The 24,767-nt window shown below is 39.4% G+C and overlaps 1 protein-coding gene across 6 annotated transcripts in view; it reads right to left on the bottom strand.

The window, feature by feature from the left end:
- The window catches only part of EYA1 (EYA transcriptional coactivator and phosphatase 1), a 215,895-nt gene that overhangs the window by 17,195 nt on the left and 173,933 nt on the right, over window positions 1-24,767 (bottom strand). For all 6 annotated transcript variants that reach the window (XM_067553627.1, XM_067553628.1, XM_067553624.1 and 3 more), the window contains 2 exons: window positions 677-735; window positions 202-362 (listed from right to left, as the gene is read on the bottom strand). In XM_067553627.1, coding sequence (XP_067409728.1) covers window positions 202-362; window positions 677-735 — 220 coding nt within the window. The remainder of the gene's footprint in view (window positions 1-201; window positions 363-676; window positions 736-24,767) is intronic.

The raw sequence follows: 24,767 nt of genomic DNA, 5'->3' as shown, positions 1-24,767 counted from the left end.
TTAAATTCAGATAACTTTCTGTTATTTCCTTCTGCTCCCATTAGTTGTAAGAACAGTTTTCTGTACAGATTACAAAGTTCTCTAATAAACATAATCATGTTGAAAAGGATCAGCAAACAATGGCATGGCTATTCATTTTTATTTATAACATTTTATTTATCTTTTGAGAAACAGATGAGTAAGATTTTTGATGACACTTGCCTCCAACATTATTTTTGTAGGTGTTGTAGATTTCTTTTACTCGTCTGTAACGGAAGGCTAATTTTCTCATCCAGTCCACTCCTCCACGTACGCCTGTTGCTAGGCATAAATTAGCACTTGTGGCTGCTGCAGGAAACCCGTCTGTTCCAAAGTTATAGGTACTATTTACAGTGAAGAAAACCCCCAAATTAACAAAAACGATGGGCCAAATTCAACTGTCAGTTATACTAGTGACATTTGACGCATCTGACGAATAGGGTTTCTGCCCACAAAAGCTTATGTCCAAATAAATTTGTTAGTCTTTAAGGTGCCACAAAACTCTCATTGTTTTACTAGTGACATTGATGCAAAGGCATTATGCAAAGGCAGAACTGAAGGCAGAACTGGGCCCAATACATGTTTCATGGTATTTTACCATTTTTCCAAGAAAATAACTTGCAAAATCAATATATTATCTTAGTCAGTTCTGACTTACCTTAAGTCCTGGCCATTGTCATCTGAAGACACATCATCTATATGAACCTGGTCGCATTCCTAAAATGACAGATTTTTTTCCTTATTATTATCATTATTATTATTTTGCTAAATTAAAAAACAAAACAAAACAAAAAAAGCTTAAAGATCTGCTCATCAGGGGCTCATTTGATTGTGTAAATCAGTAGATGGCAGTCTTGTTAAATCAACAATTTCACACATTTTTTATACTCCATGCATAGAAGAAATGTGCACTGCCATTAACTAATACTGCTGTTATATGGCTTTCTGAAAACACATTTTTTGTATTTAGAAAGGAAAGTGGTTAAAAACAATTAGCATATGTGTTCCATAAATGTTCTTGTACCCTTTCAGGTACCTTAAAACATCACGCGTCTCAAAGCTGATTCAGTCAGTGCATAAGCATAACTGAAAACAGACATTTTGGTAAATGTTACATATTAGAAAAATTAAATCTGATGCTAACCGCCAATGAAATTATGACCTCTGATTGCTGTTGAGCCACACACCAACATAGCCTGAGGCCAGTGTTTCAGAGGAGTGCAGACAAAAAAATCTGTTCCTAGTTTGCCATTCATTTGAGAGTTGTGAGCTTCTCTCTTTCTCTTTGGTCTGAGTGTATGAAAGCAGCATGCAAAGATGAAGAAAATCTGAATAGAAATAGCCAATTCAGTCCCTCATATGTAAACTTTAATATGATACATTTATAATTAGCTTTATCTCTCAGTGAATTACAAAGTAATAGTACATGTTGTTTGCCATCAAAGGGCAATAGAACATGAATTATTATAAACAATTTGATATTTGGCAGATAAATAAGCAAACCTCTGGCATAGTTCAAACTGAATATAGTGTACAAAGCAATATATCTTCATTATTTCAATAATGTCCTCTTTTCCCTCTTAACGTGAAGCCCCGTAACAAAGATGATACATTTGATGTACTAAAACACTGGAATTGTATATTTTTGTGTTACTGCTTCCCTCTGAACAAATTTTTTTCTCTCCATGGATTTGTGAGGGATCGAGGAAAGATAGAAGTGGAAAGAAACTCAAACCAGCTGTTCCCTAACAGAATTAAAATCATGACCCTCAACCCCTAGTCTAAAACATCTATTTTCCAGCCAGTCTTCTCCCAGCAAGCAGCAAGCTCCAAGGAGGAAAAGACTTTGACCCTGTAACCTTCTCCTTCTCTCCTGAGGTCAACAACCTCAGATAAGAAAAAAGAAAAAGAAAGTCTATCTGGCCTCACATGATGGTTGTGAATTTAAGATTTTTAAAAGCATGGGTTGCTATTTGAGGGGACAGTTCAGAAAATTTCTAAAGCTATTTGGAGAACTAATGATGATCTTTGCTGTATAGGTATTCTATATATTTGTAAAGTGTGCAGTTTGTACAGTGACAGTGGAATTAAGGATTTTGTTGCACCTTTGTATTTGAATTAACAGTAGTTTGGCTAAAAGAGAAAGAAAAATGAATCAGGATGTGAGAGGCAGAACTATATTTGCTCAGATTTAACCATCAACCGAGACATTGCCTGCTAAGGCAGATAAAATGGATTTCATGCACAGTCAAAGCCAAAACTAAAACTATATATTCGATGCTAGAAGCGCTTGAAAATCAACGTGGCTGAAATAAGCAGAAAATTTCTTGGGCAAGTGACATCAGCTTCTATAGAATGCAAGTTTTCATTGCAAACAAAAGCAAGTTTCTAGTCTGTGTGGGTGTGATGATAATCATTCAAATGTGAACTATAGATGTAAATTAATGCAGTGTCATCTTCCTGAGTCTGCACACACTATGCTTCAGTGCCTCTACTGCTGCTCTGAGAGATTTTTCCAAATTGCTGCAGAATGACATTTGAATCTTCAGTTTTCAGTGCAGCTTTTCAGAAACCTGTTTGCAGCAGTGAAACGGACAAGAATCAAGTCAGTTTCATACTTTCAACCCATGGGAGAGCTATGAATTGTAGCTGGAGCTAGTTACTGGATACGAAGGCACACACTGAGACTGCACCAGAAACTCTTGGGCAGTACACACGGGAATAGTGTGTGTGAGAGAGAATGCTCCTTGTTTCTTCCAACAGACACAGAGAAGGTCAAGGGGCTGGATAACTTTAAATTAGACAGGACCCCCACTTGCCAGAGGTGGATACAAAAGACAGGGTCTCTAAACAGGGTCTAGGGATAGCATCCTGATAGGCATCACAAGCATCTTTCCCTTTCCCAGCAGCTGGGATTGGGGTAGTAGCCAGTTCACCTGGGTGAATTGATGGAAAGAACTTTGACCCAGTAACCTTCTACTCTCTCCTGAGGTCAACAACTAATGGGATAAATTAAAGTATGGGATTGAAAGAGAGAGATTGACTGATTTTGCAGCGATAAGTGGGAAAAGAAAGTAGAGACAGAAAATATATTGGAAGAGGTAGAGAACACAATGTAGGGAATGAGAAGAAAAAGAGGAAACACATGGTAAAATACAAAGAAAAAGATATTTGATGATTTGTTATAGGAAATAAAAGAGAAAAGTGAAGTCAGGATGGGAAAAAAGGTAAAATAAAAGCAAGGGAGACAAATTATAATTCAGAAAGGATTAAATAGAAAATTGACTGATAATACGTTACAATTAAACAGAAGTCACAAACAGTATGCAACAGTTTTGTTCCGTTTAAATGCTTGAAGATGGCTTTGGGGCTACGTATGGTTTCAGATAGGGTGGCACAGCTATTTTTCATTCTGTCTAGCTGACTGAGAGTTTGGGTTAGTAGGTGTTGGATACATTTTTCAACCCCTGGACACTGGAAGGAAAAATGCTCTTCTTTAAGTAATTTAGCAGGTAACCTTTTTGCAGAAGCCAATTATCTTTTGACTGTTAATTAATCTATTCTGCCTATTCTTCTTGAACATCCTGTGTTTGTTTTCACCTGCTTGCTCTGTTCAGGGCTTTTGTTCCCCAGCAGAAGCAGCTATTTGAAGTATTGTTTGGTATCTTTGTTAGCTATAATTAAGTGTCAACAAATGTCAGGTCTTAACATTTAAAACCTTTGGTTACTGAACAGATATCATAGGGATTTGATTAAATGACATTTGGTGGAGTGACTGCCAGTCAGACAATCTTCATTCTTTATCAGTACATTTTTTGCAAAGGTCTGTTTCAATGAAATCACAAAGACTTTCAGAAAATCCTAAAACACTTCTAAAAACCTTTGCTGATTGAGAGCTACCTTAGAAGATGGAAACAACTTTTTATAAACACACGTTTTAATGTTTTGTTTAAGAAAGCTATGAATAACATCTTTCCTTTACCTCTCTTATAGTTATAACATGCCACTGAATCACACACACACATATAAGGTTTTCATACTGTAAATACAGTATATGATGATAAATTATATCCAGACATTGTTTTTATTCTCCCTCTAATGCTTTTAGCATACGTAGGTTTACAACTCTGTGAAAAAATTTTAAGTCCCTTCAGAAACAATATTAATTCTCAACTCAGAATAAATGCATATGATTTATCCAAACATGTGTTTTGTTGTATTAGAATCAGCATAGTGACCATCTCTGCACTAAAGGTGCTAGATTCTGCTGTAGATGGGCAGGATGGGTCAATACACTAAGGAGTAAAACTACCTTGTGAATTATGCTGAAAGAAGGCTGTTTTTTACTCCAAAATGTGTTGACCTTGTAATTTCAACACATCAGGTTTGAAATCCTCATCAGGGACTGCACATGGTGACATGTTTGCATCCAGTTTTGGGATTTTGATCATACAAGCTGAAATGTGAGACTGCATGATGAGAATGATCACTGGAGGGAAAATGTATTCAATACAGTCTTGGGCTGAAATTTTAAAAAGCACCTATGTGACGTAGGAGTCTAATTCCCATTTTTCAGTGGTTTATGCACTAAACAGCTTAAATCTCACTGATTTTGAATGAAACTTAGGCTTCCAAGTGATTCAGACACTTTTGAAAATAGGACTGAGGCTCCTAATTCACTTAGGCACATTTGAAATTTTTACCCTTGGTGCAGGTGTACCTTCTATTGATGAGGGGTAAACACTGGCCATATAGCCCTGGAGGCTGCTACCTTAGCATTTATTGGGCACTGTCAATGTGCTTAGCTCTATACAGAGAAAGGCAGCCTCCATCTCTAAAAGGACAAGACAATTCAGAACCATGCTGCATAGCTACAATCTGGAAGCGGTGCCGGTTTTGTTCTTGTTTTTGTAATAAATCTTTGGGGAAAGGCTGCTGAAAGGCTTCATGGAGGAAGTGATCTTTAAAGAGGATTGCAAGGCAGAAAGGGAGGGAGTTCTCAGCACACAGAGGAACCTGCATGAACGCATGAAGCCAAACGCAGAAGGATACAAAAGAGGCTTCTAGGAGGGAGACTTGGGAGAAAAGCGTCAGCGATGGGAAGGGGGAGGACTATGCTAGCTCTTTGGAGTACAGAGAGCAGACAGGTAGAGCTGTGCAGAGCCTTAACAGTGAGAACAAGAAATTTGAACTTGATGTGGAAGGGGAGGGGAGACTAGAGAAGCGATTTGAAAAGAATAGTGAGTCGGTCAAAGTAGCAGGAAAGAAATAGCATTTTTGCAGCTGCAGTTTGGGCCTGCCAATTGACTTAAATGGGCTTCGGATGAGGCTACAGGAAGGTGAGATGAAATGCTGCAAAGCCAGAAAGAATGGATGCGTCGAAGAGTCTAGCATAGATTCTCCAGTGCACAAAGAGCTCAAGTCCTCTCTCTCCTCCATTCGCGGAGAGTTTGCTAACTCCCTATTGCAACCTTTTTTTCCCTTCTTCCTTTGTTGGTCTTGCACAGTGGCCAAACGCTCCCATGAATTCCCCATAGGTATCATTCACAATCCTTAAAAGCCTGCCCAGCCTGAATAGGTGTTTCCTTCTGGATCCAGCCCCTTAAAGTAGCTTAGAATCTGAACATAGCTTCATATGCAAAACTAAGTTATGGCAGAAATGTTCTGCAAATATTTACATTACTCTGCCATTCTCACTACCCCTATGTACACTCATGCCATAAGTATATACAGTATGCCTTACTATTCAGTTTACTTTAGGAAAACTAATAAAGAAGAAATTAAGACCATTGCAATGGTTCATCTTATCTGTGCCAGTCATACATGCCAAGAGCAGTGATGGAATAACTAGCATTGCTGATCCCTTATGTTTCTGTGCTACAAAACTTAAACAAAGCAACCCCCCCCCCCCCCCGAATAAACAGCGTGTATAAGATGGCTTTGGAAAAGTTTCCCTGTTATGAAAAGGGAGAATATGAATAACGTTAGGAACATATTCTCAGAGGATGCAGAAATATTACAGTCCCAAATCTGCTGATTATAGCTAAAATGCACTTCCACGTTTGCTTAATCTTCCTAATTTACCGTGAGAAAACTAACACCATGCTGTCAACTAATTGTTTCAATACCTTGCTTTACAAAGTAAAATGAGAAAAAAGGGGGGGAGGGAAATCCCTTCAGAACAAGCTATTTTCATTTAGCCTTTACATCAGTATGTCCACTGAGACTAGCTGGAAGCTAGCCAACTCACAGGAAATGATCCTTGGGATTCTCTGTTCACCTCATATCTGTCATTACGCAATTATATCCACTGCTTCATTTTCCCTACTGAACAGTAGAGAAATTTGGTCATGTACATGTGAGAACAGATCTGGCAAGGAAGTTAAAAGTCACTATTCTTTATAAATGTGATCTATATAAAAATCCTCAACTAGAAAAAAATTCCTTGAAGTTTACACTGCTGTGCTTGGGATTTTTTTTTTTAAGTCAGTTCTTTCTTTTAGTGTGTCCATTCCAGATATCACAAGTATTTATACATGGATATCTGCCACTTCAGATGCACATCACCCTGTAAACCTGCCCAAGCAACTCTATTCTCTTTTAGGAAACTTGAATTGTGCAGGGTGCTTTACAGTGTGACATCTGTTTGCGTGACAGATGTGTATCAGAACAGGTTCACATATGAGCTATTTGTTTACAGACCTATTGATCCCTATACAATTTTAATTTTAAGCTCTGGTATTACCACTTCAAAATAAATAAAGAGTTCCTATAGCTCTTTATGATTAAAACGTAGAAAAATAATAGTAGAAATCTTGCCATTAGTTAATTCTGGTATTTAAATTTTCTATTTAAATTTTGATCTCTTATTTATAAAGATCATGAAACGTCTCATTTACAGAAACAGTTCAGTACACCTATATTTGTACATAGAATAGCAAACACTTCCCAATGCAATAAATTTTTCGCTTGGGTAGAATGCTATTCTTGTGTACTTGCTAAATATACAACAAAACCCTGAACTGCCTTTCAACCAGAGGCAATAAAAGCTAAAGTGCTACTCTGAACTGCCTAACCCATCATCAAGGAATTCCTGTTAACATACAACATAAATCCATGTGAAAAAGCAGCGACTACGGTTCGCAGGTTCACAATACTGGCACTCAATTGGCAGAACCTGTCATCCCTGTCTAGTCTGCACTTTGTGACCCTAACATTTTCTCTGCTTTCCCACCACAATTATTCTGTGCTGAAGAAAAAAGGTGCAGATTACCTGTGGGTCAGGCACAGGATATGAAAAACAAAGAGTTCTCTTGAAATCCACTTCATTCCATTCGACAATTTGTGGATGAAAAGTCAAGGAATTAAAACAGACCTTGAAGAGTTTTAAAATACTCCCAGTTTTACTTAACTGATAAAAAGAAACTCTGCAGTCTATATATTCACATAAAATGCATTCTTAAATGCCTGTTAAATAACAGATCTAGACAAAGGAATAAACCAGTAACTAAACAGACACAAAAGGACTGGAAAGAAATTATTTAGTGATCTGATTTTTCACAAAGAGTAAGGAAGGAACTTTTTTACTACTTTCCAAGTCTAACCCCTGCAGCCCCTGTCAGGAGACACACTGGATCACATTCTGTTCTTACTTGTCAGCATGTAACTGAGAACAGACTTTTGTGCACTAACTGAAGTGCACGCACGCACACGGGCGCGCACACACACACTAACATGGTATTTTAATAATTTTTAATCCAGCACTAACATTTTATTCTTATTTACACAAATGTGGGGACAGATCCTTAGCTGGAGTAAATGGCTATAGAGCCACTGACTTCAACTGAGCTATGACAGTCTACACAAATTGAGGATCTAGTATGAATGACCAAATCCTAGTCTCCTTGTTCAGATGACCAGTTCCATTCATAATAAAAAGGGTACTCACAAAACAAACAGGATTCACCCCAAATTGAATAGGAGCCTCATCCTGCAATTTTTATTCATGGGAGTAATCCCACTAAAATTAACAGGCTAGATTCTTAATGGAACTGCATGACTATGTGTACAGCGGAAGTTGGCACTGCTGACAATTTCATTCTGTCCACCTGTTTTGCTAGTTTTTCTTTACCTCTACTCTGGAGTAGGTGTAGATATTTTAAGAATTGAAATTCTAGTTTTATACATTCATTTTTATCATTTCTAAAAGATACCTGATATACTGAAATCTTTCTGATACTGAAAGGGAAAGTTGAAATATATAACTCCTGGTATACCACAATTAGTGAATGGGAACAAACTACAATAATCACAAATACAGTTCCAAAATCCAAAGGCCCCCAGCTTGCCTCAAAGACTATAGTTTTATAATTCGGGTTCCTATTCTGAGGGTGCAATGCACCCACATTGGATGTGTTCATCATGTTGCAAAACTGGGACCTAGAAGCTGGCCAGATGATTTAATAATTGTTTTGAAATGTAGTATTTGATGTAGTTGTTTTCTTTCTGCATTTCCCCAATGCATGTCATTACACAAGGAAGGTGAGAAATATTTTAGAATTGCAGTATAACAGTCCAAATTCTCACTAGAAGTCTGACAAACTGACTAGTTATTTCTTATAGAATATACTTTTAGGAAAAATGTAGTTTTCCTGACAGATCTGCCATATGATTGACAAAATACCATGCAGGTGGATCTGTTTAAAGGATTCTTCCCAGAAAGCACAGTATTAAGTTTGAAGTGTCAGATGCACCATACTCCAAAATCTTAGTACTCCACACTGTAAATACCTTCTTTATGACATGAATCATGCTATCTGCAGATATATACTTATGAAAAAAATCAAATCAAATCAAATCTGTGACTAATGAAAGTCAGGGAAAATAAAAGATGAATGTGCTTAAAAGAAAGGAAAAAAGCAATGAACATGGCCAATATGTCAAGATTTATTACAGTAACTTGCTTGAAAATTTAGAAAAGCCAACTAAAATGAAGGTAAACTTTTAAGCACATAAAATGTTTAAATACACTATCTTGTGAGAGTTGTTTGGATACATTACACTTACAAATCTTTGCAATATGATAATCTTTGTATCTTCTATAGAAGCATGAAAATTAAGCATCTTTCTTGGGAGAGGAAAGGATTCTATTGGTTGAAGCACAGGACTGCAAGTTAGAAGACATTGGTTCTGTTTCAGCTGTGTGTGCCCTCAGGCAAATCACTTAACCTCTCTATGCCTCGCTTTCCTCATGGTGAGGATGGATATCCTTCTACTTATAAAATGTCTTGGGCGAAAACTGTAATCCAATTGGCTAATGAGTCTTTCTTCCCATGTAATTATCTCCTAAAGTGCACAAATGTTGGGATTAAAAAACCTCTTCACCAACCATATCACTATGCATATGTAATTTTTCAACATTTCGAGCAGCAGGAACTTCTCCATAAAATTCTTTCCTTCCTCCTCCTCCTCCCCTTTCTTTGTTTCCAGATGACACAGGGCAGATGTTGACCCCAATTACACTGCACAGCAGCAGTAGCAGGGTATCAAAGGAGATGCTCCTGCTGTTGAGCTGAGTGGAGCAAGAATAGTAGCTGCTTTTTAGTGCCAGCTAGCTGAGTAGGGCCAGTGGCTACACCTTTTATGCTCTTACTGCCACAGTCTCCCTCATTGATCTGGAAAAAGCAAGAGGCAAAACGGTGGTTAATACATAGCATTTGAAGCTACTACCCAGATGGCTCCTGCTTTCTCCAACTGAGAAGTAGGGGTGCGTGTGCGTGTGTAAAATCTACTCCCTCCATCTGATTTGCTGGAGAAAGGTAGGAGGAGACTTAACCTTTGCTTCCTCTACCTAATATGGAGGGACACACAATAGGAGACTAACAGAAGCCAATCACTGATTCCTCTAGTCCAGTGTTTCTCAATAACTGGTCCATGGACCGGCGCCGGTCTCTGGTATCAAAAAGGTTGAGAAATACTGATCTACTCCAATTTCTGACTAACATTTTGCTTACTCTCACTGGAACTCTCTTCTTGAGCAAATTAATGGACTACTTATTATGATCTATCCTTTCAGAATAGTAAGTGCAACAACACATTCCATGGTGAGCATTCAACAGCCAACTTCAGATGTGTTAAAGCAATGGTTCTCAACCAGGGGTACATGTAACCCTTGGGGTACGTGAAGGTCTTCCAGGGGGTGAATCAACTCATCTAGATATTTGCCTAGTTTTACAACAGGCTATATAAAAAGCACTAGCAAAGTCAGTACAGACTAAAATGTCTCAAAGACAGAAAGCAATTTTTCAGTAACAGTGTGCTGTGACACTCATATTTTTATGTCTGATTTTGTAAGCAAGTGGTTTTAAAGTGAGGTGAAATTTGGGGTACACAAGACAAATCAGACTCCTAAAGGGGTACAGTAGTCTGGAAAGGTTGGGAACCACTGTGTTAAGGCTTTCAGCTAAGATACTGCCCGATAAATGCAGTTTGTTTTGTGTTATTGCTTACTTATCTACACCACAAAGGGGTTGTGCAACTTAAGTCAGCATTCATGAAGTGCTTGAGATCCTCAAATGAAAAGTACTAAACAAGTACAAAGTATTATTAATGTTAGAGCTATCTGTCAATGTATTTTTAATGCACCCATAACTATGATATTGAAGCACTGACAAAAGATTACATTGGCAAATCGGCAGTTTAAAAACTGAATTATCCATCCACTCCCTTGCATGTGCAACGAGGGGAGAGTCTCTCCACGCCTCTCCTGCCGTCTACTTTCCTTTCCTTCCTTCTCTCCTCTTCTTCAGGGATAAAAAACTGAAGGTTCTTAGATTGTTATTGAGGGAAACCAACTGCAAACAGATGGGTTTTATATCTCGTTTTGCACTTGCTGAGATCCATTGTCCACGTGATCCCAAGCAAAAGGGAGTTCCACAACAACAGGCCAGCTGCTCACAAGGTGCAGTCTCCTACTCCTATGGGTCTTACTCTCAGCTGTGTCACTGATGACCAGAATTGTTGAGTGTCTTGAAGGTGAGGATTAGATTGTTAAATGGGATCTGATTGTCTACTGAAGCATACGAAACAAGTGGGATGATGTGTTCTCAGAAGGTTTTGTTATTCAGAAGGTGGGCCACGATGTGTAGGACTATCTGAAGCTTCATCATGATATTCACCGCCATTTCCATATAGGGAATCCGGCAGTGACCAAGCCCAGAGGTGCCAAACACTTTACTCTCTGTGGGTAGGTCCTTGTCTGACAGGAAGAGGTGCAGCCTCCGTAAGCTATTATTTGAAGCTTAGCTGAAAAATGATAAAAGGCATTTTTGACTACTGATGCTGTTTGGTAATTCTGGGGCAATGCAGAATCCAGAGTGACACAGACTCCATATATGATGACTGGGGACTGGGTGGAGAAATGGCCTCACAATTTAGAGTGAAATTATAGTCGGGCCAGTCCTCCAAAGCATCTTCCTTTTCATACCAGCGTCACCTGTGTCTTTTCAGGGATCAAGTTAAGCCAGCTGTTTTTCATGCATCTGCTTTCTGATGGATCTGATGGCTCTGAAATCCATGTCAAAATCAAAAACCTTCCCCAGTAGTTTTTCATACAGTTTGACTTAGATGGGGGACAGGATTCAGGCTTGTGGGACATCACAGACGACCATAGCCAATTAAGAGTGATTTCACTCACTCCTGCCAGTTTTCTCCGGAAGTCAGCCTCATCTCATGATCAACACTGCTGACAAACCCAGCACCATGAACATGGCTGTTGGTCCTATGTCCATGGCTAAATGGAGATCATACAGCAAAAATCCTAAAGCATGTGACAAGCCAGATTGTTTACTTCTTCAGTTTTTGATAATACCAGAGTTCATCAATCAGATCACCTATGCAAATGATTGTATATTCAGATGATTATCAGAGTTAATAAGTTTTATCTACCTCTAACTACATTGCCTTTTTTCAAACAAAAATCTGTATAGTTATCTGGAGCAATAATGGGGCAATTTCCAGACATTTCCAAGCATGACATTTAGAATATATGTAAGAATGTATATGTTGGCTTCTGGCTTTGGAGAATATCAGGTTCATTGACCTGTGAGAAAAATACTGAGCATGGCCTCGTTTCAGTCAGTATTTATTTCTCAGGCCAATAAATCTTGATATTCACTTTAAGAGTAGTCAATATCTACTTTACTACCAAGAGTGTCCTTTCCTATATTTGACAAACATTTTTTTCCTGCAGTTACAATTTTTTCTTGAAATTGGCACAGCTCTGTTGATTTACTTCTCTGTTGATGTAGCCACTTCAGTGATCTCATCCTAGCAAAGGAAATATCAAGCACATGTTCACCCCAGCATGCTACGTAAGCATTTTTAAAGCTCTGGGAGAAGTTTGCAAGTTAAATGTTTCTACAGAGACAGGAGGGGAAAAAAAGAGAATCCAACATGTATCTCCCCACAAGGATAAAGCATTGTAGTATTTTTTGCTTTTTCTTTTAACTTTCTTTAGAATCAAATGAGTGACTGGAAACATAAGACTTAAATTCTCCTTTTGGGTCTGCCACAGATTGCTCTGTAACCTTGGGCAACTCACTTAACTTCTAAGTGCCTCCATTCTCCTATTGTAAATGGGAGAGGGTGGCCTAATTGTTTATACAGAACTTTGAAATTTGCAGATAAATGGGCCACATAAATACAATATATTATCATGTTAGATAACGTTCACGAAATTATAACAATTGTAGTGTACTGCAGTTTGAGCTAAAGAATCAGGCTTTCACTATTGAACAGCGTCCTTTTATTAAAAAATTACAGATATATTAAATGCAGTTTAGAGAACATGTAATATGATTTTTTTTAACTTACTACATTAAAAAAGGGTCAAATTCTGCTCTACTTCAAAATTCTGCAACCTCATGGATTATAGCTGGTTTGCACAGATGTAAATTAGAGCAGTATTTGACTTAATGGGCCAGATTCTGCTCTCAGATGCACTGGTGTAAACCTGTAGTGACTTTATTGACTTCAGTGGAGCTACTCTATATTTTGCACCAATGCAACTGAGATCAGAATCCAGTCCTACTGTCTAAAAGTCTCGCTCACTTTACAACAACAACAAAAACAAAAGAAGAAGAACAGAAAAAGCTATCATAACTTACACTATAAGTAATTTCTGAAAGCTTAGGTAAACCAGAAACTCCTAGGAACAAATTTCTGATTTACTGCTGTCCCGATTTCTTCCTCTCTGATGGATTTGCCCATCAATTTGTAAACATAATTTGTCACTAGCACCAGTCAGTGTTCTCTGTAACTTCTTTTGTCTTTCTTTTAGATCTGTTATTCCTGCTGAGACACTGTACTAAAGAAGAATTTTTCACACTGACACCAACTGTAGTCTTGCTGTGAATAACCACATTCCCATAAAAATCATTCCCTTTGTTGCAAGGTTGAAGCCAGACCATAGGAATAATAGTCAACCCAGGAAACCTTTTATCTTTTCCTTCAATCACTTATTTTAACCCTTCCTTCTATTTGAGGATTTATGTTAATATTTATTAACAGTGTCCTTTGAAGGTTTTTTATTAACTGTCTTTGAGTAAACTAATTACCATTTTTGTGACTGGTAAGCGTTTAAAATTATTTGTCTTTTTAAATTACTACAATTATTATTTAAAAGATCTAAATGCATTAGACCAAACAGCCTAAGAAAAAATGTTGAATGTTAAATTTCAGACGCTTTCCCAATATCTGAAATAAAACACTGGTATTGTTGCCAAATGATAATGTTGATAAATAATCTAAAAAATTACCTTAGTATCATAATTTATGCTCTTGATATTTTTGTATATATTCTTGTGCTACAAGTCCATTTTATTGGAAATTGGGGTTAACTGCTACAAAATACACAATTTTATAGTTTCAATATCTTCCTCTGCTGTGGTGCTTTATGATAGTAGGATCTTAGGATCTTTTCATAAATAAATGGTCACTTTGTTCAATACTAAAATAGTGTAGATTTAGACTGAGACAATGTCAATAACCTCATTACTCAATATACGCTGACAATGCAGGAACCAGATGATATAGGGATTTAAAAAAAAATCATTATTATTCTTATAGAATATGATGGAATTAGAAACCCATTTTTATAAAACAAAACCAGGTGAATGCCTTTACTGTCTTGTACTTTTTGTACAGCGTAAATCTCGTCTAATCATGCTGTCAAGTGCATGTAACCAGTTACAATCAATGGAAGTTTTGTAGGTGTAAATACAGCTGCACTGGGACTAATACTTATATTACATACACACACACCATGGAGAAAGGTGTGGGCACACACATCCCTGCGTACACACACACACACACACCATGGAGAAGGGGCCAATGAGAGCTGTATTTTCATTTCAGTGGAATCCTCTCTCAGTACTTACCACAATTTAAAATATTTGGAAATTCTGTATCAAATCTTATTCAAATATACAATACTATTGGACCATTATATACATGTATTGGCTTTCCCTCCATGCTGCATAGAGACTAAGGGACTGTTCTGTCCTTATGCATTTGTACTTACTAGCAATGGAAGTTACACAAACGAATGGGGAAAAGAGAAGTGACCCTAGATTGGCTGAAATAGTCTTTTCTTGTGTTCTGTAAGGAGCTTATGTTTAGATTTATCTGATCTCTTTTCTCTCATGGTAATAATGTTTCAGCTGATGTTTAGTGGTGATGTCAGTGGTCTGTATTCTGATGTCACTGAGTATTTAATAGTTGAAGTCTTTTTTATGTGCATAGTTCTCAATGTACTGTTCAAGCACCGTACTGAGGAAAAATCTGTCTCAGATCTGTACTGTTCTAACTGTCCAAGAAGCTTAAATATATAAATAAATAAACAAACAAATAAACACAGACTTCATCAGGATTTTCTCTTGTTACTGCTTCTCTCACCTGTTTTTAAAAATACTGCTCAGACACTAACGTTTCAACAGCACACTGAGATACTTTCAACGCACTTCAAAATAACCCAGCAGAATTGTTAGACCCTTTCATTTCATTTAAGGAAGGAAATAGAGAAACTTTTAAAATGAAAACAGACAATTATCTGGAGTGAAACTGGACTTTAAAACATAGAATATAAAGTGAGACTCTAAAGGGTAAAGGGAACCAGCTTCTTTTAATGTTTTGTCAGACCACTGAACTGGATGAAATTCAGATAGAGGCTTTATTGTAACTACACTGAAACAGTAGAAACCTCTTGAGACCCTGGAACTTAAACACATTTTGGGAAGTCTGAGTTAGAACGCTCCTCTTGCTCTTTTTAAAGAAAATGTCTGGAAGGTACATCTTAATTCTGTCCCCTTGTAGTAAAATTTTCACATAATTCCTGCAAAGGGAACAGCATGTTTTTTGTTTGTTTTTTAAGCTAATTTATTTACTTCTAGGTTAATGTATTGCTGTAGATCAGTCACAATTAGGTACTTCAGGCCAAACTACAATGTGGCCCTCAGGATGCCAGACAGGCACTGGGAATGTTTGAAATTTGGCTTTTTTCAAAAAACTACATTAAAAGGGTGATAGCAACTGATTCACAGATTCATTCATAGATTCTAGGGCCGGAAGGAACCATTATGATTATCCAGTCTGACCTCCTGTATGACACAGGCCACAGGACTTCCCCAAAATAATTCCTAGAGCAGATCTATTAGAAAAACATCCAATCTTGATTTAAAAATTGTCAGTGATGGAGACTCCACAACCCCTGGTGAATTGTTCCAATGGTTAATTACTCTCACAGTTAACAATTTATGCCTTATTTCCAGTGTGAGTTTGTCTAGCTTCAACTTCCAGCCACTGGATGGTGTTATACCTTTCTCTGCTTGACTGAAGAGCCCATTATTAAATATTTGTTCCCCACATAGATACTTATTAACTGTAATTAATTTACCCCTCAATCTTCTCTTTGCTAAACTACACAGATTGAGCTCTCTGGGTACGTTTACACACAGGGATAAAAGACCCACAGCACAGCCACGGCTGGCCTGGGTCAGCTGAGTTGGGTTCATGCTCATGGGACTAAAAATCACTGTGTAGACAGTTGGACACAGCCTGGAGCCTGAGCTCTGGGACCCTCCACTCTTGCACAGCAATTTTTCAGCCTGGAGCCCAAGCCCCATGAGCCTGTGTCAGTTGAGCAGGGCCAGCCATGGGTTTTTTGTTTTTTATCCCTGTGTAGACATACCCTTTGGCGTTTATTACTACACGGCATGTTTTCTAGTCCTTTAATCATTCTTGTGGCTTTTCTCTGAATCCTCTCCAATTTATCAACGTGCTTCTTGATTTGTGGGCACCAGAACTGGACATTGTATTCCAGCAGCTGTTGCACCAGTGCCAAGTATAGAGGTAAAATAAACTCTCTACTCCTACTCAAGAGTCTCCTATTTATGTATCCCAGGATCATATTAGCTCTTTTGAGAATTCAAGTTCAGCTGACTAGCCCCCATAACCCCCAAATCTTTTTCAGAATTGCTGCTTCCCAGGATAGAGTTCCCCATCTTGTAAGTATGACCTCCATTCTTTATTCCTAGAAGTATACATTTACATTTAGCTGCATTAAAATTCATTATTTTTTGCACTTATCTACCATGTGCTTATCACTGTGGTATTGAACTTTTGTAACTAACTTTGGAACTGCTCATGTAAACTTATTTAAAGTATTATCTGAAACAAATGAAAATTTTTTAAAGGGCCACCACTATCCTCTCATCCCGCTGCTTGTCTGCGATGTTTATGTTGGAAGAGTCCATAAAAAGGGTGTGCAGTTTGGGGGAATCAGCAGAAAACAATATGCAGCCATATTTCATAATCAGACAAGGGTGGATTGGAGAGATATTTGAACGTAGAGTAATGTTCATCTTAGTTGGAATAACTTGTGCTCTTCAGCATTGGCAGCTGCACTGGGGAATTGTCCGGTTGCATGTGATTTTACACATCAGCTAAATCAGAGACTCAAATGCAAAACCTAGCACTGAGGAATGTTACTTGAATTTGTGAAACTTCTTATTTTTTTCAGATTATAAACCAATAATGAATTATTATTCAGAATGAGTCACAACTATAGCATTTACATCTGGATCTTATTCCAATGGCGTTCACAATGCATAAAGAAAGAGAGAAGAACATTTTGTTCACACCAGCTTTCTGAAATTTCAAAGCCAAGGAGAAGCCCCTCTGAGCATGAATCAACTGATACCTACATATGAACCTTCCTTTGGGCACCGTCTTTTTCCTATTCCAGGCATTTGGGATGCATTAAATAACAAAAACTCTTTATCCCAATCTGAGATGGCATTATGGCGTTAAGGGGCACATCGGTATGATGTATGAAGCATGTCACCACCTGTTTTTGGATCTAGCACGCCACCTAAACTGTATTACACCATAAGGCAGCAGTGTCCCAAGAACCCTGCACAGTAGGTGACTTACACTGTTGAAAACGCTATAGACATGCATGCTTACAGTGCTGCAACCCTTACTCCACACAGTTGAAATGCACGAAAGTCAGTTATATTGTATTGCTGGTTTATACATAATTCAGTATTTGAAGCACCTCAATGATCGGCTATTGAAAACACTTAAGCAGCCACAGAGTAATTGCTAATTGAAAAGTCTGGTAAACTTCTTACAGGCAGTTGTGCATTTCTTAATTTTAAACTAAGCTATAGGCGATTTTGCACTAAACTATAGCTTCTTAGATTAAACTTTTGGCTCACGTTTGTGATGTGACATTTTTGGCTAAATGCTGCCTGACATACTTTATGGTAAAAGCATCTTTAGATTATGTATTAGGACCCTGGTATTGCAGCACAATTGTAATGCGCTTCTGATAACAATACGTAAGGTTAAGATTCTGTCACGGGTATTTTTAGTAAAAGTCAGGGACAGGTCGCAAGCGAAAACCAAAAATTCACAGATGCCCGCCACCTGTCCTTGACTTTTACTAAAAATACCCTGGGAGGGGATGAGGCGGTGGGGAAGAGCAGGGGACTAACAGTCAGAGAACGGCCAGGGACTGACCTCCAGCAGACGACAACCCCAGCCGCTGCTTCAGCCCGGGGCCGCTGCTCCAATGGCCCAGAGACTGCTGCTCTGACAGCCCCGGGGCTGACCGTGGCAGCTGCTCCAGCCTCGTTGCTGCTCCTGTGGCAAGGTCTGACCACCACTGCTCCAGCCCCACGGTGGCTGACCCAACCCTGGCTTCTGCATCAGCCCTGGGGATGCTGCTCTAGTGGCCCTGGAGCTGACAATTGCTCCAGCCCTGTCCTGGAAGATGTCATGGAAGTCTTGGAAAGTCCCGCAATCTGTGACCTCCGTGACAGAATCATATCCTTAATAATACAAAATCAACCACCTGCAGGACAGTACTGTGATCTTAGTGCTAGGTTCTATCTACGTATGTTAATGTGACCATCACCATGATTTCTAGGCACACACTACCTATCCTGCCTCTCGATACCAAAACTCCTGGCAGGGCAGAGTTACAGCAGATGTTGTAATGCTTCCAGTACAGCTGAAACTAGTTATACTGTACAGGTGGCAGTACAAACCCCACTGTAGACAGCCTGTTAAGTCTTAGCATTTTATCTCCTTGGAAGATGTGATGATTTTAATTCCTCAACCCCCACCCAGGAGAAAAGAGTGAAGCAAGGGAGCTGGTTCAGCAGATGGGGGTTGTAGGCTTAGCAGTAGTAATCAGAGTGCTCACTGATGATCAGGGCAAGGTATATTTCATGTGTTCACTATTAAGATCATGATGCCACCATGACAGACACAGGCTAATCTGCTATCCCAGATTAGGTGAATGATTACTGTACCTTCCCCTGAGAGATGCCTTAAATTATTTGCTTTGAAACCAAGGCACCGTGAACAAAGACAATATGCTGCAATGCTGCTGCAATACATCCTTCCAAGATCTTTGCTTTTGAAAATTGAAGATCAAGGTGTGGACTACTTTTGATCTATTAAAAATAAGTTACTTTTGAAATTTCAACCCTAATGCACATTTGCTCTCACTTCCAGAGCCAGATCTCATCACTTGCTCTGCAACAAAACTCTATATAGGCAAGAAATGCAGGTGAGGACACCCTATAAGAACATAATTATGGGCGTAAAATAAGACTGAACTTACAGTAACTAGATCAATAGTAATATATGGGGTCACAATAACTTTCACTTATTTAAAAAGTGAGGGTCAAGGAGCCAGTTTAAATCAAGCCCTAGATACTAGTCTAGTTAGTACTGATCATTTAAGGAGAATACTGGCCAAATTAAGTCAAAGGCAATACTTCCTAATTATGAATAATCATTTCAGTTTAGATTTTCGCTGTCACTGTACAACAAGCTGTCATTACCTTCTCCTAAATAGCTTATAAGATTCTGTCTAGGTGGGAGGATTAATACTGCTAAGAGTTTATATACAGTCCTTCGCTGACCTTTTCTTCATCGGAAGGGAAGCTAAGCCAAATGCCATTGACATGACTCTTTCATATCAGATTTTTTTGTTGAGTAGCTTGACATTCCCGTGCATTAGCAATGTCTGCCTGTGTTATTATTATTAATTTATTTGAATTACAGTAGCACCCAAGGGTCCCAAACAGAAATAGAATGTAACAAACAGCGGGCCCCAAGATTTTTCATATTTGTCACTGTGCTGCACGCTCTGGCCTCTTGGAAGTCTACAATGACTGGAGGTCAAATGTCTTCTTTTAAAAAATAATTTTTTTTTGCAAAATGTTTTCATTTCGATAGAAATATTACAGATTTTTGTCAACAAAATTAAATAAAAAACTGAATACTTGTTGGTTTTCAAAACATGAAAACAACAGAAATCTGGAAATCTTTAAATTTCCAAAAACCCCCAACCCCCAAATTTAATAGTTTTTGTCATTCTTTTTTGGTTTTTCAATAGAAAACTGGAACATTTTTGTGAAAAAAAAATTTAAAATGTTTTTCGTATCTTTTGAAATTTTTTTCAGAAAATTCTTACTAATTTTTCAATTAGTTTTAACGGTGACAGCAGGCACAGAATTCATACTCTCCTGTCCTAACTCTCAGGCCCTTAAAGCACTTGAAATGAAGGAGAACGTTTGTTAGCAGTATACTTAGCATGTCCCCTTCTTAGATCTCAAAATTTCTTGCAATGGGGAGTAAACATTATTATCCAGTTTTACATATAGGAAAACTCAGACAAAGGGGGAAAAGGACTAAAAAGTGACCCAGGGAAGTTTTTGGCAAAGTTGAAAATGACCCCCAGATCTCTTTCCTCTCCTCATCCACTGGACCAGACTGCCTTCAGAGCAGAGTAGTGGCAACACAGGCCAGTCCGACACACATGCACCTGACAATTCATTAGTACATTATAATAGGAAAGGTTTAATCAGTTCAGATGCAATTTAAATTGCCTCAGAGCTTTGCCCAAAAGCAAACTTGAACTCACCTGTTCCAGAGGTTTAAAAAGTTGAGATAGCTTTCCTTGCCACTGTTTTACATTTTCACATACCTCTATGCTTTCTTGCGCTGTTTGGGACCAAATATTCTGTGAAAGAACAATTACTTACCTTGCAGCAACTGTAGTTCTTTGAGATGTTGTAATCAGCTTGGGTACCACTCAGTGTGTGCATACATCTCGTGCACACAAGACTGGAATATTTTGAATAGCAGTGTCCCTCAGGGCTGTATGTGCACCCTGAGCCTCCTCGTGTTCCCTTAGGAGGGCATAAAGGGCAGAGTAGCTACGACCCTCCTGCAGTTTCTTCACAATTCAAAACCCACACTAGCTGGCAGAGGGCAGGTCACAGGATCCACACGGACTACAACATCTCAAAGAACCACAGTTACTATAGGGTAAATAATGTTCTTTCTTCTCTGAGTATGTGTCAATGTGAATGCCACTGTAGGTGACTGGCAAACAGTCTCTCTTCCGGACGGTGCGAGTGAAGTACTGCTCTCCAAAACTTGGCCTCAGACCTGGCTGCAATGTCCAGGGTGTAATGTTTCACAAACGTTAGCGGATTGCTCTTCATTGCTGCAGATAGAGACTGGCATGTTTCTGAAGCAGGCAGAAGATGCAGCCTGTGGCCATGTGGAGCACGCCTTGATGTTTGGAAAGAGAGGCTCACCAAGCGCTTTGACAGCATGTGGAAATACACCATGTGATCCATTTAGAAATCCTTTGTGATGAGATAGTTTGGCCTTTCCAATGGGACAGATATGTCCACAAAGAAGCAGTGAGACAGACTAAAAGACTTGGTCCTGTTGAGATAATGGAGCAGAGCTCTTGAAACATCCTAAGTATGGAGCTTCTTCTCTCCCGGTGTTGAGTGCAGTTTTGGGAAAATGACTGGCAGGTTGATCAATTATTTAGGTAAAATCCCAAAACCACCTTATGGATGAACTTAGGGCGTGGTTTCAGTACTATCATGTCCATATGAAAGGAAGTGTAAGGAGGCTCAGCCATACGGGCTTGAATTTTGCAGACCATAGGTAATAGCAACCAGAAAGTTGGTCTTGAGGGAAATGGTGATGTACTGAACAATTCAACAGCATCTCAAGTGGAGGCTCTATGAGTTTTAGGAGGAAGATGTTGAGATCCCATGTAGGAATTGGGTCTCTGACAGGGGAGTAAATATGCAGGAGACCCTTGAGGAATCTTGATACTGTCAGATGTGAGGAGACTGAGTACAAATGAATAGGACTGTGACATGCTGATAGTGCTGCAAGATGAAATTTGAGAATATTAAATGCCAATCCAGCATGTTGCAAATGCAGCAAGGAGTTGAGGATCTTTGTTATTGGTGCCTCTACCAGGTCTAGATTATGTTGGACTGCCCATATGGAGAACTATTTTCATTTGGAGGACTAGGTCTTCCTAGTAGATGGCTTTTGATCCTATGAGTATTTCTTTACTTGTGAAGAATAGCCCTTGCCACTACTGTTAAACCAGCCTTCAACCCAGTTGTCAGGTGCAGTGACTATAAGTCTGGGTGCAACATCTGATTGTTGGATGGGAGGCTGACTGGACAGTTGCAAGCGGTCCAACGGCCAGAACTGTCTCATACATCAGGGTACATCAGGATCAGTGTGACACCATCCCATCTGGCCTTGGATATTACACAAGGGATCAGGAGAAGTGCATATTTAAGGACTAGAGACCACCATAAACAAGAAGACGTCTGTTAAGGAGCCCAGGCTCATGACCCCCTGGGGAGGAGAAGTTCAAATAGTTGGCACTCTCATCTGTGGTGAACAAATCTATGATGGGAGTCTCCCATTGGCAAAGTATTGACTTTATGATGGATTTCTTCAGTGATCACTCTAGCATGTTCAGATGTAGTTTCAAATTGTCCTGGGACCAGGTTCCTTGTATCTGCAAATGGTACAGGTTGGCATCCTAAACTGGCACTGTGGCGTCCATGATAGATGTGTTAGGAAGGGGGCAGAGAAAGGAACCCTTGATTCCTAGGGTGCAACCATCAAGTGAGTTCTCACAGGACATAAGGTGGGATGCTAACTCTTTTGTTCATATAGTGTTTGGAAAGGGAGTACATCAACTTTCACCATAGTTGTAAGGATTGCAGGTGAAGTCTGGCAAAATGGAAACATATATGTACACACTGCCATGACGCAGACATATATGCAACATTGAATTCCACTGTAGGTTATTTGACACTGACTGGGGAGAGAAGAATCTATCTTCCAGGAGGTAGGTTCTTGCCAATCAGGAATTAGTCATGGTTCCTATGAACTTTGTTGTCTGTGATGGAGAGAGATTATTTTTGTAGTCCAAAATAAGTCCTAATTGGGTGAAGAGGGAATACATAACCTAGGGATATTGAGGTCTCTTGCTGGGACCTGCTTCTCATCAGCCAGTCTTCCAGGTACTGATAATCATGAATTCGCTGTCTTCTCAAATGTACTGCCACTACTACCAGGCATTTTGTGAATACTCTTGCTACCATGGAGAACTCAAATGCAGTCCCTTGTATTGGTAATGTTGGACCACACTGTGAATCAGGTACTTCCTGTGGGCTGGGTGAATAGATATATGGAAGTACACATCCCGCGAGTCGAAAGCCACAAAGCAGTTTTGAGCAAATGAGGAATACCAGGAGTAGAAGCCTCGGCCCTGAATTCTTATGGCACCTCCTCTATGGTTCCTAACAAAGCAAAGAGGCCATCCTGCTTATAATAAGCTTTCATCAGAAGGGTCCCTGAAGATGATGTGGAAGGGAGTGGGTGGGGGGGGGGGAAGAATGGAACTGGTGGGGGTAGTCATAGGCAGTGATCTCTAGCTCCATCTGTCTGATGTTATGACAGACTGGGCCTGGTGGAATGGTATAAGGCAGCTTTCCAAGACCTTGCTCTTTGGACTGGCTTTGTTGTGGATCCTGATAGTTCTATCAAATTTGCTGGGCTGCTGTGAGGGCAAGGTGTACTACAGAGGAGGAAGAAGGCTAGCAACCCCAGTTATACCTAGTTATTTTCTTGGCATGATAAATCAGGCTGTCTGGTGTGATAAGATGTCAGGGATTATCATGTCTGGGGATGAGGATAGTATGGCTTGCAGTATCGGGCAGGAATGTTGATTCCCAGATAATGCAATGTGACCTTCAAATCTTTAAGGAATACAGAGCACCATCTGCTCATTGAATAATTCCATGTCTTCAATAGTGTTTTGTACTTCCCTGGGAATTGCCGATGCTTGAGGCCATGTTGTTCTGTGCATAGTCTCTTTAGTGCCTGTAGATCTGATGAGGTCTCAGAAACATCTATTACTGCTTGGCCACTAATTAGTTTTTGTTATTAATATCTTTAAGCTCTTTCCTGTTCTCCTCTGGAAGCTTTGATAGAAAGGGTCTCACTCTTGTCCAGGTCAAAAAGTCATATCCAGCCAAACTGGCCTGACAGTTTGCCTCTTGCAAACTCCTATAAACTTTATTGCCTCTGAAGGTGTGAGAACAAATTTCTCCTGGTTGAAGGAGGTGAATGAGTAGAATTTGAGATTTTTAAGATCTTAGCCCTTTGAAGTGCTTCTGTTAGATTTTGATTTCTCCTGCACCTCTGAGAGGACCAAACAGTCTAGGCTGGAATGGGGGTAAACATAGTCTAACCCTTTTTGAGGCACCTGGCTTTTCTATCTTTTTTGCAACTGGGGTATTGTGGCTGGCATTTGCCACAGGGCCTGGCAGGGTCAATCTGCCCTGGCCAAAATGTTCAACAATTTATGGGATTTTTCTTGTATAGTGGACGTCTCTCTCTACAATACTCAGAAGTAGTTCCTGAAATGACTTAAAGTCATCTAGCACTGGCACTAGGGTTAGAAGAAGCTGGTCTGTCTGGTACCAGAAAATGAAAGGCATACCAACCATCTACTTGACACGTGGGACTCTCTTAGACTGAAAAGGCATGTATGAAGAGCAGGGCATGAAGCCCACAAGCTTAGAATCTGCCATGTTGAGGTGCCTTGTACAGGGAAGGTTGCACATGGGGAAGGGCAGGTGTCTGACAGTCCAAATTTAGTCCAAACAGGTCAGCATCATTCACGGCAGTTCTTTAGAGAGGAAAGAGATGAGTTCTGAAGATGTTTTGAAGATTTCGCCAGAGCTAAAGTCTAGCAGGTTGGACACTCACTGGGTTCCATCTTGCTGCCACGAATGGTAAGAGGGAACTGAAGCAGAGTTGCAGCC

This window comes from Emydura macquarii, unplaced genomic scaffold (genome assembly GCF_026122565.2).
Source record: "Emydura macquarii macquarii isolate MOO-44397 ecotype Brisbane River unplaced genomic scaffold, CSIRO-AGI_Emac_v2 contig_1477, whole genome shotgun sequence".
NCBI classification, from domain to species: Eukaryota; Metazoa; Chordata; order Testudines; family Chelidae; genus Emydura; species Emydura macquarii.
Note: the sequence above shows the minus strand (reverse complement) of the source record. Positions and strands in the feature narration are given on the sequence as shown.